The 13,348-nt window shown below is 38.0% G+C and overlaps 1 protein-coding gene across 1 annotated transcript in view; it reads right to left on the reverse strand.

Moving 5' to 3' along the window:
• The window catches only part of CEP112 (centrosomal protein 112), a gene marked incomplete at its 3' end in the record, with an annotated part of 254,693 nt that overhangs the window by 83,457 nt on the left and 157,888 nt on the right, over positions 1-13,348 (reverse strand). The window contains exon 18 of the mRNA XM_079725522.1: positions 4,771-4,906. Within this exon, the coding sequence (XP_079581648.1) occupies positions 4,771-4,906 (136 nt within the window). The remainder of the gene's footprint in view (positions 1-4,770; positions 4,907-13,348) is intronic.

The raw sequence follows: 13,348 nt of genomic DNA on the forward strand, positions 1-13,348 counted from the left end.
TTCTTCTGCTTCCTTGAGCAGAAGCTTGCTTTTCTTTTTCTGGTTCCTTACGATGAAGTTTAGGTTACTGATTTGAGAACTTTCCTTTTGGAGTTAGATGTTTAAAGATACAAACTTTTCTCTAGGTACTGCATTAGCTGCATTCCATAAATTTTAATATACCATATTTTTATTTTAATTCAGTTCAAAATATTTTATTTTCCTTGTAATATCTTCTTTGATCCATGAGTTATTCATGTATGTTATTTAATTTCCAAATATGTGGGGATTTCCCAGACTTCTTATTATTGTGTATTTCTAATTTATTACCATTGGGGTCAAAGAACACATTTTGTATGATTTTAGTCATTTTAAAATTTGTTGAGAATTGTTTAGTGGCCAAACATATGGTCTACCCTGGGGAATGTTCCATGAGTGCCTGGGGTTACTGGGTGGAGTGATTTAAATCACCACCCAAGTCTAGACTCACTCCTGAGTGGCACAATACAAACAGACCGAACCCTGCAGAGCAAAGGCTTGGAAACTTAACTGAAACTGGAACCCACCCATAGAAAATGAGACAGGACTTTTGCTCTGAAACAAACTGGGTTGATAATCCACTAAAACCAACAACTTGACATTATCTAGGGAATTCTAACATCATTCAGAGAGTACACAACATTCAGTTATGTTCTCTTTTGTTTTTAGCTCCTTTCATTCAGCAGGACTTTGAGACACATCCTTTGTTGAGGGTATCAGTAGTTCGTTCCTATTTATTCCTGAGTAGTATTCCATCGTCTATACTGCATTTTGATTGTCCTTTCATCTTCTGAGGAACATTCAGGTTGCTCAAGTTTTAGGCTCTTGTGAATAAAGCTGCTGGCAACTTTTGTATACAAGGCTTTGTCTGGATCTGGCTTCATTTCTCTTGGTTAAACACACAGGAATGGAATGGCTGGCATATGGCGGTGGATGTTTTAGCGGTTAAGAACTCGGCAGTTTTCCCACCAGCAGTGGAGAAGAGCCCCATGTGGCCACACCCTGGCCCTGCACCGACATTTGGCACTGCCAAGGAGTCTTCACAGTTCTAGCCATTCCAGTGAGCATGCAGTGGCATTTCATTTTGGTTTCAATTTGCATTTCCCTGACGAATGATGATATCGAACATCTTTTTATGTGCTTATTAGTCTTCTGCAAGGTGTCCAAATATTTCGCCTATTTTTAGCTGGGTTGTTTGTCTTCTTATTATTGAGTTGTACGATTGCTTTTATATTTTAGATACAAGTTCTTGGAAATATTTGCGAATCTTTTCTCCCATTCTCTGGCTTGCCTTACTTCCTTTTGTTGTTTTTTAATGGTGTCTTTCAAAGAACAAAAGGTTTTAATTTTGGTGAAGTCCAATGCAGCAATTTTAATTGAAATTTAATTTCTGGTTTTACTAAGCATTGTGGTAAAAGATACGTGCTCTCTGTCATGTCAAGTTTCAGATATATATTGAGTGTTTCTTTATGGTCTACTGAGTTTTGTAACTGCTCCATGGGAGTAGGAATTTAATATGTCATACTTAAAGCGTAGAAAGTAGAAATATAGCTGTTTTATAAACTGCTATTTAGATCTCCTATTTGTTTAGGTTTTGCCCCCCTGAGCAGTCAAATATGGAGAAAAATTTACTAAAGCACCCCATGACTATTTATTCAAATTTTTTCATATATTCCTAACACCCTTTTCATAAGGATTCTTGGCTTTCTCGTGCAAAAATATATTCCTTTGTCCAGCTTATTGACTTGCATTGATGTTAATTTATATGATAGTATTACACTCTTTCTTTTATTCTGAGTACAAGTGATAAAATATATTTTCCACATATAACTTTTGTGTGTCTTTTAGTTGTGTCTTTATTATAAATAGCATATACACAGATTTATGTCAGCTAATCAATACCTTTTTTTAACCTATTAAAATGTATTACTACAATTATATACTCTGTCTTATTTTGGACATTTTGTTCTGTTTCTACTTCTGTTCCTTTAGCAATACCTTGAGTTTTGCTGTTATCTTCTCAAGATTTTGATGAGAATGTAAAATCTTGTTAATTTTATTAATGCTTATGTTTATGCATTTAAAAAGTATTTTAACCTACATTTCCCTAACTTTAAGAGTCCTTTAAATCTCACCTTTTCATGGCAGAGTGTTAGTTGCTGTACTTTCCTCTCTCCCTATCCATCTGCTTCTTGAACTTTATTAACATAACCTAAGGATTTAGATTTAAGTTGTTGTTATCACATTTGTATTTTCTATATTCTGTACCTTCTGCTTCAAGAATCGGTAAACATTAGCATTCTATCTTATAACTAGATTTGTAGCGATTAGTTAAATTTGTTTTTATTTTGTTGGATTCCATTGTTCTCTACTCATCCTTCAGTATGATATTTTCCTCATGTGTGGGATGTCTTCCGCCTCATCTCTGAATTGATATAATTTTTCCACAAAAGGAATAATCAGTATACATTATGTGAGCTCTTAGTAAGAAAATGTTTTTCTATTTATTTTGCAAGTGAAAAACTCCTTGGTTGTGCATGCAGTTGGGTCACTGCCTTTCTCCTTCAGAACTCTGAAGCATTACTCGATTATTTCTCTAATTTCTTTGCCGGTTGCATCCTACACCTAGAAACTTGGTGGATTTTCATTTTATTCTTGAGGTTAAACACTTTTCCCAGAATGTATCCAGGTTTAATTACATTAATTTTACTTAATATATGTGGCCTCTTTCATACAGATCATGTCTTCTTATTATAGGTACTACTTTTCTGAGTTTTTTTTTTTTTCCTGAAGTTTACAGTAAACTCGTTTTTGGAAATATGCTTTTATTCTGTGACTGCTGAATACAAACGCCTTTTTCTTGTTCTACAAAGTGTTTTCACAAGTCCCATGTTGTTTGCTTGTTTTTCTCCTTACCCATGAATTCTGGGTAAGCTGTTGATATTACATCACCAGCCCCAAAAGGTGCATTTATTGAGCCAAAGGTGCCTGTCATAGTCTCAGCTTTTGTCAGAAAGTTGTACTGTTAGCCTGAGCACTTTCAAAGAGTCCCCTTTTTAGCCTTCTTCGCTGTATACTTAAAACTTCTTGCCAGGGCCCCTCCTTCAATATTTTCTGTATTCCTTTAAATGTTAAGCTGATCAAAGAGTTTCCTGCGCAGCTCCACTGCACATTTGGACCATATATACTTTCTTGGATCTGGGCTCTGATCATAGCAGGGAGCTGGGAAGAGATGCACATCCGTGTAGCAGGGACTGAAAGTCCCCACCTTCCAACCCAGAAACTCTCAGCAGGAATCTAGCTTTTGCCCAAGGCACTGAGTGGGAAAACAGACAGAAGGGGGGGCGGTCTCAGACCCTGCTCCCAGGACCCAGATCCGCACAATCTGAATCAAGAAAATAACAAGAAAGCACAGTTCCAAACTCGTAAACCCCACGGGGCTCTGCCATAAAACCTTCTATAGAGATGTTTCTACCACCAGTGTGTGCTCAGGACTCCTGAGGAGGATAACCCCAGCTAAAAATGAAATCACAAGCAAGTATTGAAACACTCTTTATAATCAAGAAAACTTGAAAATAAACTAAATACCCTTGAATAGGGGAGCTGATGAATAAAACAGCATATATTCATACGATAAAATACATTGTGTTAAAAGGATGGCACTAAGTCAACACAGATAGGGCACAGATATATAAAATTCAATGTAGAAGAGCAAATAAGACTAATACACAAAATCTGTAGTTCTTATCTCTTTTTAAATGGAAGCATAAAAACTATATATATGTATATGTAAAATATATGCATATATAATACATGCATATATACATATGGACATTACATATGCATATGAAAGTATGAAATAATAAACACTAAATTAATTATAGTGGTTTTTCTTAGGAGAGGAGAGAGTAATGTGATTAGACATTAATAGTAAAGCAAACTAAAACTACATCTGTAACATTTTAGTTTAAATAAACAGTGTTGACAATTGTTGATTCTTCCTGATGGGTACCTAGGTGTTTGTTCCCTGTATCCTTTTATAAATTTTTAAATTTTTCTCAAAACTGTAAAACATACCACTTGTATAAGAACTGGAGACAGCCTATGTCTTCCTGAACTGCCACTTGAAAACAATTTGCTGTAACTGATCAATACAACACGGTTTACGGCACATGAACAAACACAGACAAGGATAACTTGAAGCCTTGCTCTGGAGAAAATGACTGATCCTGGGATTTTGCCTGTCAACTGACCCATGCTTCCAAAGCCTGACACATTCTGGCCGTGACCACACTTGTCGACAGGACTTTGAAATTGTCATTCTGGCACTGCTCTGAGGGTGAATCAAGGCAATCCTGAAGGAGGAAGGAGGACTCCTTTCCCGGTCCACCCCGCTCTCTCCACTCACTGTCACCAAGGAGCTGCCGACCGGAGCCCACCCAGCGACCCAGGAGGGGCACAGAGTCAGCCCTGCCCTTCACACGCCCTGTAGGGAGCAGAGGGTCTGCGGGCTGAGTCGGCTCCCCCCGGGCTCTTGTTCTTGGCCGCGAGGAGCCTCCCCTTCCTTCGAGGCCCTGGCGGTGGTGCGTGTCCTCCCGCGCCAGGCCTAGGACCTCGTTCTCACCTGAATCCCTGATCCAGCTGTTGCGCTAATTCTGAACAAGTAAACATGTTGCTGTCACACGTGAGATCAGAATGTACCTTCCCCCCGAGAGAAGGGCTCTCTACAAGGATGGTGTGGAGGCCTCTCACCTGCTCTTTCATTTCTGCGTAGACCTTCCCCGAGTTCAGCTCTACCTGCCGCCTGAACTCCTCCAGTGCAGCATCTGCCTGCTGTGCCTGCAGCCTCTGAACCTCAGTCACACGGGTGAGCTGCTCCTCTTTTTCCCTAGAAAAGTTCAGACAAGCCGCAGAGTTAAAATATAAAATAAAAGAACTTGGCTTGGATCAAAGAACAAAATTTAACCTTCTCTAAAATAAAATTCAGATTTCCATTTTTTGATCCAAATTCTATAAAACTTCCCTTTAAAAAACTGGCAATAACATGATTTGCCTCAGGAAAAAAAGGATATAAACCCATAATATGTGTTCTGATGAGGACACAACTACTTCTGATGATTTCCCTAAGAACGAAACTGTTTACAACCAGGTACCTCCATCACCCAATGAATGGATAAGCAAAATGTGCCCATCCATGCAATGGAATATCATTCAGCCTCAAAAAAGGAATGAAGCTCTGATGCACCCTACAACACGGACAAACCTCGAAAACAGTGTGCAAAGGGAAAAGGCCAGACACAAGGTCACATATTGTATGATTCTATTTAGGAGAAATATCCAGAATAGGTAAACCCATAGAGAAAGAAGAAGCAGATTAGTGGTCGCCTGGGCCGATGGGACAGGGGGGATAGGGAGTGACTGCTCATGCACAGGGGGTTTTGGGAGGGGGTTGGTGATGAAAATGTTCTGGAATTAGATAGTAGTGATGGTTGCACATCCTCGTGGATATACTAAAATCTGCTAAATGTACACTTTGAAAGGATGAATTTCATAGTATGTGAATTATATCTCAATTAAAAAAAAAACAATGTGCCATAAGAATACCTCTAACATGCACATCTGGCAGAAGCTAACCTGCAGGGTGACAGGTGCAACAGAGCGATGTGGCCCCCTGAAATTATTCTGCTGCTCTCTAATAAGCAGACTTGCCTAAAAGAACCGATAACCATCTCGTTTCTTTATACCTTGAACTAAAATTAGTCAAAAGGGTCCAACAAAAGAAGAGAAATCTCTGCATGTTGCTAGAAGAAACAAATAAAGGCTTTAGGTTATAAGTACACGAAAGTTACTACTGACTTCTATTGAGTTCTACCTAGGTACTAGGCACTGTGCAAACTAGTCTACTATGTCTTCTCTCCTTCATTATCACAGTCAACTTGTATAAGACTATTTTTATATCCCTAGTTTTACAGAACAGGAAACTGGGGCTTAGAGAACATTTCCAAGGCTACACATCACTAATAGTCAAGGCAGGACTCGAGTCCCGGCCGTCTGCTTCTAGAGCTCCTGCTGTTGACCACTCTGCTGTGCTGCTTTTCTGATTTTCCAGATGCCATATGCTATGGTCTGAACGTGTCTCCCCAAAATGAGATTAGTGCCCTTATAAAAGGTACCATGTTGGGTACCACCGCCTACATATAGGTTGGCAAATGTGATAGAGAGTTGTTACAAATGTTTGAGGGACATCTGTTCTGACCGATGGACCCAACTGACCGGAAGAAGTTGCCTAGAATGCTCTATTCAAAGGACCGTGAGGCTGGAGAAGAGGCAAAGGCCGCCGCGGTCGATGCGAATGTCCCCACGAGGGGCTGAGGTTAGGAGGCGCAAGAGCTACTTCTCTGCCACACACTTCATGACTAGTTCATCCCATGTGGCTCTTTAATTTCTGAGGCCCTCCTAAACACACTTGGGAAGAGGATTCCACAATTAGGATTACAGGTTTTCAAAGGTTTAACTCTGCTTGCTCAGTCTGTCTATAAAGAGAAAAGAGGGCTCCCCTGGTGGCGCAGTGGTTGAGGGGACACGGGTTCGTGCTCCAGTCTGGGAAGATCCCACATGCCGCGGAGCGGCTGGGCCCATGAGCCATGGCCGCTGAGCCTGCGCGTCCGGAGCCTGTGCTCCGCAACGGGAGAGGCCACAACAGTGAGAGGCCCGCGTATTCACAAAAAAAAAAAAAAAAAAAAAAAAAAAAAAGAAAGTACATTGGACAATATTTGAAAACTTTAAAAATTTATAAATCGTATAATTTAAAATTACATACCATTAATTAGCCAGGAGAAAAGTCTGCTAACACAATTTATAAAAATATATGACTTATGGCTGAAATATCAACTTTTTCTATAAATGTTGAAAGTCAGTTGTTTTACATTTTTTGTCCAGTAATTCACCTGAGCTACTTAGTTACTGTAAATAGTTTCAATTTAATAGGACAAATATTTTCTCTATATTACCTCATTCTTACCTACCAAGTTTAGTTCATTTACTTTATAATTGACTTATGACCACATAAATCAAAGTCATAAGCTTTACCCATGATCAGCTATATACTGAGACCATATTAAAAATACTGTTTATTAAAATATAACCTAGTGCAATGAGGCACATTGCTTTTGACTGATCATTTCTAGCCTGATTTACAAATAGCAAATATTGTTTTATATTAAATAGCAGACACAAGGAAATGACCAAAACCTTCCAATTCATTTTCAGTCCCACCACACCTACAAAGCTAATTTAGTGGTAAAGCTAAATACCAAAGAGTGGTGAAAGCACCACCCAATGTATCAACGTTTCTGTCCAGTTAAACTGTGAAAATACACTGAGCTCCACTAATATTTAGAAATCTTCTGTCTTAATATAAATAAAATACGTCTTATTTTAAATAAAGAGATGATATTCATTTTAATGAGGGATCCATTTTAATTTCTATCAAAGTAATGAAATAGAAGTGGAAATTTTCAGCACTTGAAAGAGAGAAGGGTCTGCTCCCCACTAATGTAAGAACAGTACTTCCTTTTACCATGATTCCAAATAACGTGTCCTGTAAGAAGCAAAAAAAAGTGACTTTGAAGATTATTTTTTTCTGTGGAACTAGTCGCGTGGCCGACTATACATGTATCACTGAAAGGCCTTAAAGCTGGGCTTCCATGAGGATAAAAAGGTGGGAAGAAAATCTGCTTTTTAACTCTGATTTATTTATAAAATGCAGTAAATATTCCTCGTCTGAGTATATAAAGCATAAAGAACAAAAGAAGCTGCATTCTTCTACAACCACAAGCCAGTTCAGATTAAAGGATGTTCTGAAGTACATGATTATTCCAAACACGCAATAAAATGCAGGAGACTAATGGACTACAATTTAGTATTTCTTGAGCTTGAAAAGCTAACATTTATATGTACAGGCCAACCTTAATTTGAAAATCTTCCCTTTGCACATTTCTGCACCAGCACTTTTGATAATGATGGCAGGGATCCAACACATATTTACAAGGCTTCACGTTACAGTAGACTTCATTTGCTGCCAGCTTGGCATCTCCACTGGAAACTCCAAGAAAAACAAAACAAAACAAAAAACTTCAAACACGTCTGAAAAACAGCTAGAAGAGTCTCCACTCCCTTTCCAGCTGGGCTGGAAGACAAGACTTTCAAGCAGCTATATCATCTATATTCATGGCTGCTATTGGTACTTAAGTTGATTAAAGTGAGTCAGTCAAAAACATTAAGATACAACTATGCCTTTAAAGGCACTAAAAATAATACCTTCACTAAGCATGATAAATAAATAGACTTCTTATGCCTCTTCTTCACGTGACTGCAAAGACTAATGCTCTCTGCTAAATTCTTCTTTAAAACGATAAACACTGTGGACACATCTAAACATTTAGATACTTCAAGAGTTAGAAAGGAATACCAGTAAAATTGGAAATTAACAGTGGTCTTAATATCAAAAAAATGACAATATTCTTCAAATTGATGAACAGATTCAACACAATCCCTGTCAAAATCCCAGATGGCATTTTGCTGATACTGACAAGTTGATCCTAAAATTCATATGGAAATGCAAAGTACCCAGAATAGGCAAACCAATCTTGAAAAAAAACAAAGTTAAAGGACTCACATTTCTTGATTTCAAAACTTACTACAAAGTTAGTAGGGTAATCAAAACAGTGTGCTACCGGGATAAAGACTGACATATATAGAATAGGATTAAGATTCCAGAGATAAACCCTTACATTGATAAACAGTAGATTTTCAGCAAGGATGCCAAGACAATTCAATGGGGGAATAAAATAGCCTTTACAACAAATGGTGCTGGGACAACTGGACATCCACGGGCAAAAGAGTGACGTTGAATTCCTTCATTACATAACACACAAAACAAACTCAAGATGGGTCACAGACCTCAATGTAAGAGTTAAAAACACAAAACTCTTAGAAAGAAAACACAGGAGTAAGTCTTTGTGACCTTAACCTAAGCAAAGCCTTCTTAGATATAACACCAAAAGCATAAACAAGAAAATGAAATATAGATAAAGAGACTTCAACAAGTTAAAAAACTTGTCCTGCTAGGGATATTATCAAAAAGTGAAAAGAAAACCCACAAAATGAAAGAAAATATTTGCAAATCATATATCTGAAAAGAGACTTGTATCAAGAATATATAAAGAACTCTCATAAATCAATAATAAAAGATAAAGAACACAATTTAAAAACAGGTGGAATAAATATTGTTAAAATAGCCATACTACTGAAAGCAATCTACAGGTTTAGTGTGATCCCTATCGTATAACCCATGACATTTTGCACAGAACTAGAACAAACAATCCTAAAATTTATATGGAACCACAAAAGACACAGAATTGCCAAAGCAATTCTGAGGAAAAAAAACAAAGCTAGGGGAATAACCCTCCCAGACTTCAGGCAATACTACAAAGCTACAGTCATCAAAACAGCATGGTACTGGCACAAAAACAGACATATGGATCAATAGAACAGAATAGAGAGCCCAGAAATAAACCCACATACCTACAGTCAATTAATCTATGACAAAGGAGGCAAAAATATATAATAGAGAAAAGACAGTCTCTTCAGCAAGTGGTTCTGGGAAAGCTGGACAGTTGCATGCAAATCAATGAAGTTAGAACACACCCTCACACCATACACAAAAATAAAGTCAAAATGGCTTAAAGACTTAAATATAAAACATGACACCATAAAACTCCTAGAAGAGAACACAGGCAAAACATTCTCTGACATAAATCGTATCAGTATTTTCTTAGGTCAATCTCCCAAGGCAACAGAAATAAAAGCAAAAATAAACAAATGGGACCTAATCAAACATAAGCTTTTGCATAGCAAAGGAAACCATAAACAAAATGAAGACAACCTACATACTGGGAGAAAATATTTGCAAACTATACAACTGACTGACAAGGGCTTAATTTCCAAAATATGCAAACAGCTCATACAACTCAATAACAAAAAGCAAACAACCCAATAAAAAGATAAGCAGAAGACCTAAATAGACATTTCTCCAAAGAAGACATACAGATGGTCAATAAGCACATGAAAAGATGCTCAACATCGCTAATTACTAGAGAAATGTAAATCAAAACTGTAATGAGGTACCACATCACACTGGTCAGAATGGCCAGCATCAAAAAATCTACAAAAAATAAATGCTGGAGAGGGTGTAGAGAAAAGGGAACCCTCCTACACCGTTGGTGGGAATGTAAGTTGGTGCAGCCACTATGGAAAACAGTGTGGACGTTCCTTTAAAAACTAAAAATAGAGGGGACTTCTCTGGTGGCACAGTGGTTAGGAGTCCACCTGCCAATGCAAGGGACATGGGTTCAAGCCCTGGTCTGGGAGGATCCCACATGCCGCGGAGCAACTAAGCCCATGCGCCACAACTGCTGAGCCTGCACTCTGGAGCCCACAAGCCACAACTGCTGAGCCTGCGAGCCACAACTACTGAAGCCTGTGTGCCTAGAGCCCACGCTCCACAACAAGACAGGCCACCACAATGGGAAGGTCACGCACCGCGGCGAAGGGTGGCCCCCACTTGCCACAACTAGAGAAAGCCCGCACACAGTGATGAAGACCCAAAGCAGCCTAAATAAATAAATAAATAAATTTATATAAAAAACTAAAAATAGAGCTACCATATCATCCAGCAATCCCACTCCCAGGCATGTATCAGAAGAAAACTAATTCGAAAAGATACATGCACCCCAATGTTTATAGCAGCACTATTCACAACAGCCAAGACAAGAAAGCAACCTAAGTGTCTATCGACAAATGAATGGACAAAGAAGATGTGGTGTATATATATATATATATATATATATATATATATATATATATATACACACACAATGGAATATTATTCAGCCATAAAAGGAAGGAAATAATACCATTTGCAGCAACGTGGATGAACCTGGAGATTATCATACTAAGTGAAGTCAGACAGAGAAAGACAAATATCATATGACATTGCTTACATGTGGAGTCCAAAAAAAAATACAAATGAAGTTATTTACAAAACAGACACAGACTCACAGACTTAGAAAACAAATTTATGGTCACCAAATGACAAAGGGGAAAGGGGGGGGGGTCGGGGGAATAAATTAGGAGTTTGGGACTAGCAGATATGAACTACTATATCTAAAATAGATAAACAACCAGGTCCTACTGTATAACACAGGGAACTATACTCAATATCCTATAGTAAACCATAATGGAAAAAAATATGAAAAAGAGTATATACATATACACACACACACATATATATATATCTGAGTCACTTTACTTTACACCAGAAACTAACACAACATACTTCAATTAAAAATAATAATAAAAAGAAGATAAATAAAAATAGGTGAAGAATCCAAATAGATACTTCTCCAAAGAAGATATACAATTAGCCAATAGGCACATGGAAGGACACTCAATATCACTGTTAAGAAAATGCAAATCTTGGGCTTCCCTGGTGGCGCAGTGGTTGAGAGTCTGCCTGCCGATGCAGGGGACACGGGTTCGTGCCCCGGTCCGGGAAGATCCCACGTGCTGCGGAGCGGCTGGGCCCGTGAGCCATGGTAGCTGAGCCTGCGCATCTGGAGGCTGTGCTCCACAACGGGAGAGGCCACAACAGTGAGAGGCCCGCGTACCGCAAAAAAAAAAAAAAGAAAAGGAAAGAAAATGCAAATCAAAATCACAATGAGGTACTATTAAACAACCTCTAAGATGGCTATAATCAAAAGGCAGATAATAACAAGTGTTATTGTTTTGTTCTGGTTTCCATTAACCCTGCTTGGGCCTTATTGAGCTTCTTAAATTAGCGTAATTTTGTATTTCATGAAAACTGGAAAATTTGGGGCCATTAGTTATTCAAATATTTTTCTGCTCTATTAGTCTCTTCACTCTGCTTCTGTGACTCAAATTAAATATATTTCATACATTGTCATTGTCCTGCAAGTCTCTGCAGCTCGTATTTCTTCTAGTACATTTTTTCGTTGTCCCCAGATTGACTAATTTCTATTCATTTATCTTCATGTTCTTCTTGTAATCTCCATTCTGTTGTTATATTCAGTCTACATTTTAAATTTCAAATGTATTTTCCACTGTTTTTCTATTGAGATTTCCTAGCTTTTCATTCATTACTACCAATTTTTCTTAAAGTTCTTTAAATAATTATAATCGCTACTTTAAATTTTTATCCACTAATTCTAGTATCTAATTTATCCTGGGGTGGTCTCCATTGATTGACTGCATCTTCCTTTGAGAATAAAAAGGCCATGTTATCCTAACTGAAAATAAGTAGGTCATGTGTTATCCTGATTCTTCAAATGTCAAGTAATTTTCACTTATATCTTTAGGAATGATACATAGTAAAGAGTCTGGATTCTGTTTTTTTCCTCTGAATAGTATTGATTGGTAATTTTAATTATTTGTTTATAGCAGGCAGTTAACTTGGCTGAATTCAAACTATAAATTCTGTCTCTCCAGAAGCTCATATATAAATTCAGCTCTTTTAGCTTACTTGGGCTATTTGGAGTTTCAGGGGTCAGTCACAAATATGCACCGAGATCACATGAAGAATTTGGGCTCCCTTCTCTGGCTCCCTTATTTCCTGGGTGTCTCTCCATCTTAGTTTACCAGTGGTTATAACCATCCCTTCTTTCATCAGGTTCTTCAAGCACTGAGAGGACAAGTCATCTACCCACATTCTAGCCATCCCACATGGCATCAAATGCAGCCAGATAAACGTTACAAAAATGGGAAGCTCACCTTTACTTCTTCCAAGTGTGTACTGCTTTCCGCTATCTCTTTGTGCCTGTTCATTCTCCAGGGTCTTCAGGTAGTGGTATTTTATACCTTGTACAGAGTTTATGTTTGTGAGAGGATCAGTCTGCTTGGAGCTTTCTCGGCCATCAAATGAACTGGAAGCTCCCTTCTTGGTTGTTTTGATGGGCAGATTACTATTCATTCTTTAGGGGCTCAAATGTCAGCTCTTCAGATAGAGCTGCTAGCTGCTTCTTTCATCCTTGTCAGTGCCTTTTATATACTACTACTATGGCACTTTATATACACTATTATAGCTGTTAATTTATATATTTATCTTTTTCAGGATAATCAGATCTCTTTGAGACCAGGGAATGGAGAGTGTGAGGACAGAGCAGTGTCTTCCCCTTATTTATATCACATACCTTTAGCATATTACTTATATGGAATTATTCAATATTTCTTTGATAAGTGTATATCGTCTAGA

This window comes from Hyperoodon ampullatus (genome assembly GCF_949752795.1).
Source record: "Hyperoodon ampullatus genome assembly, chromosome: 19".
NCBI classification, from domain to species: Eukaryota; Metazoa; Chordata; class Mammalia; order Artiodactyla; family Ziphiidae; genus Hyperoodon; species Hyperoodon ampullatus.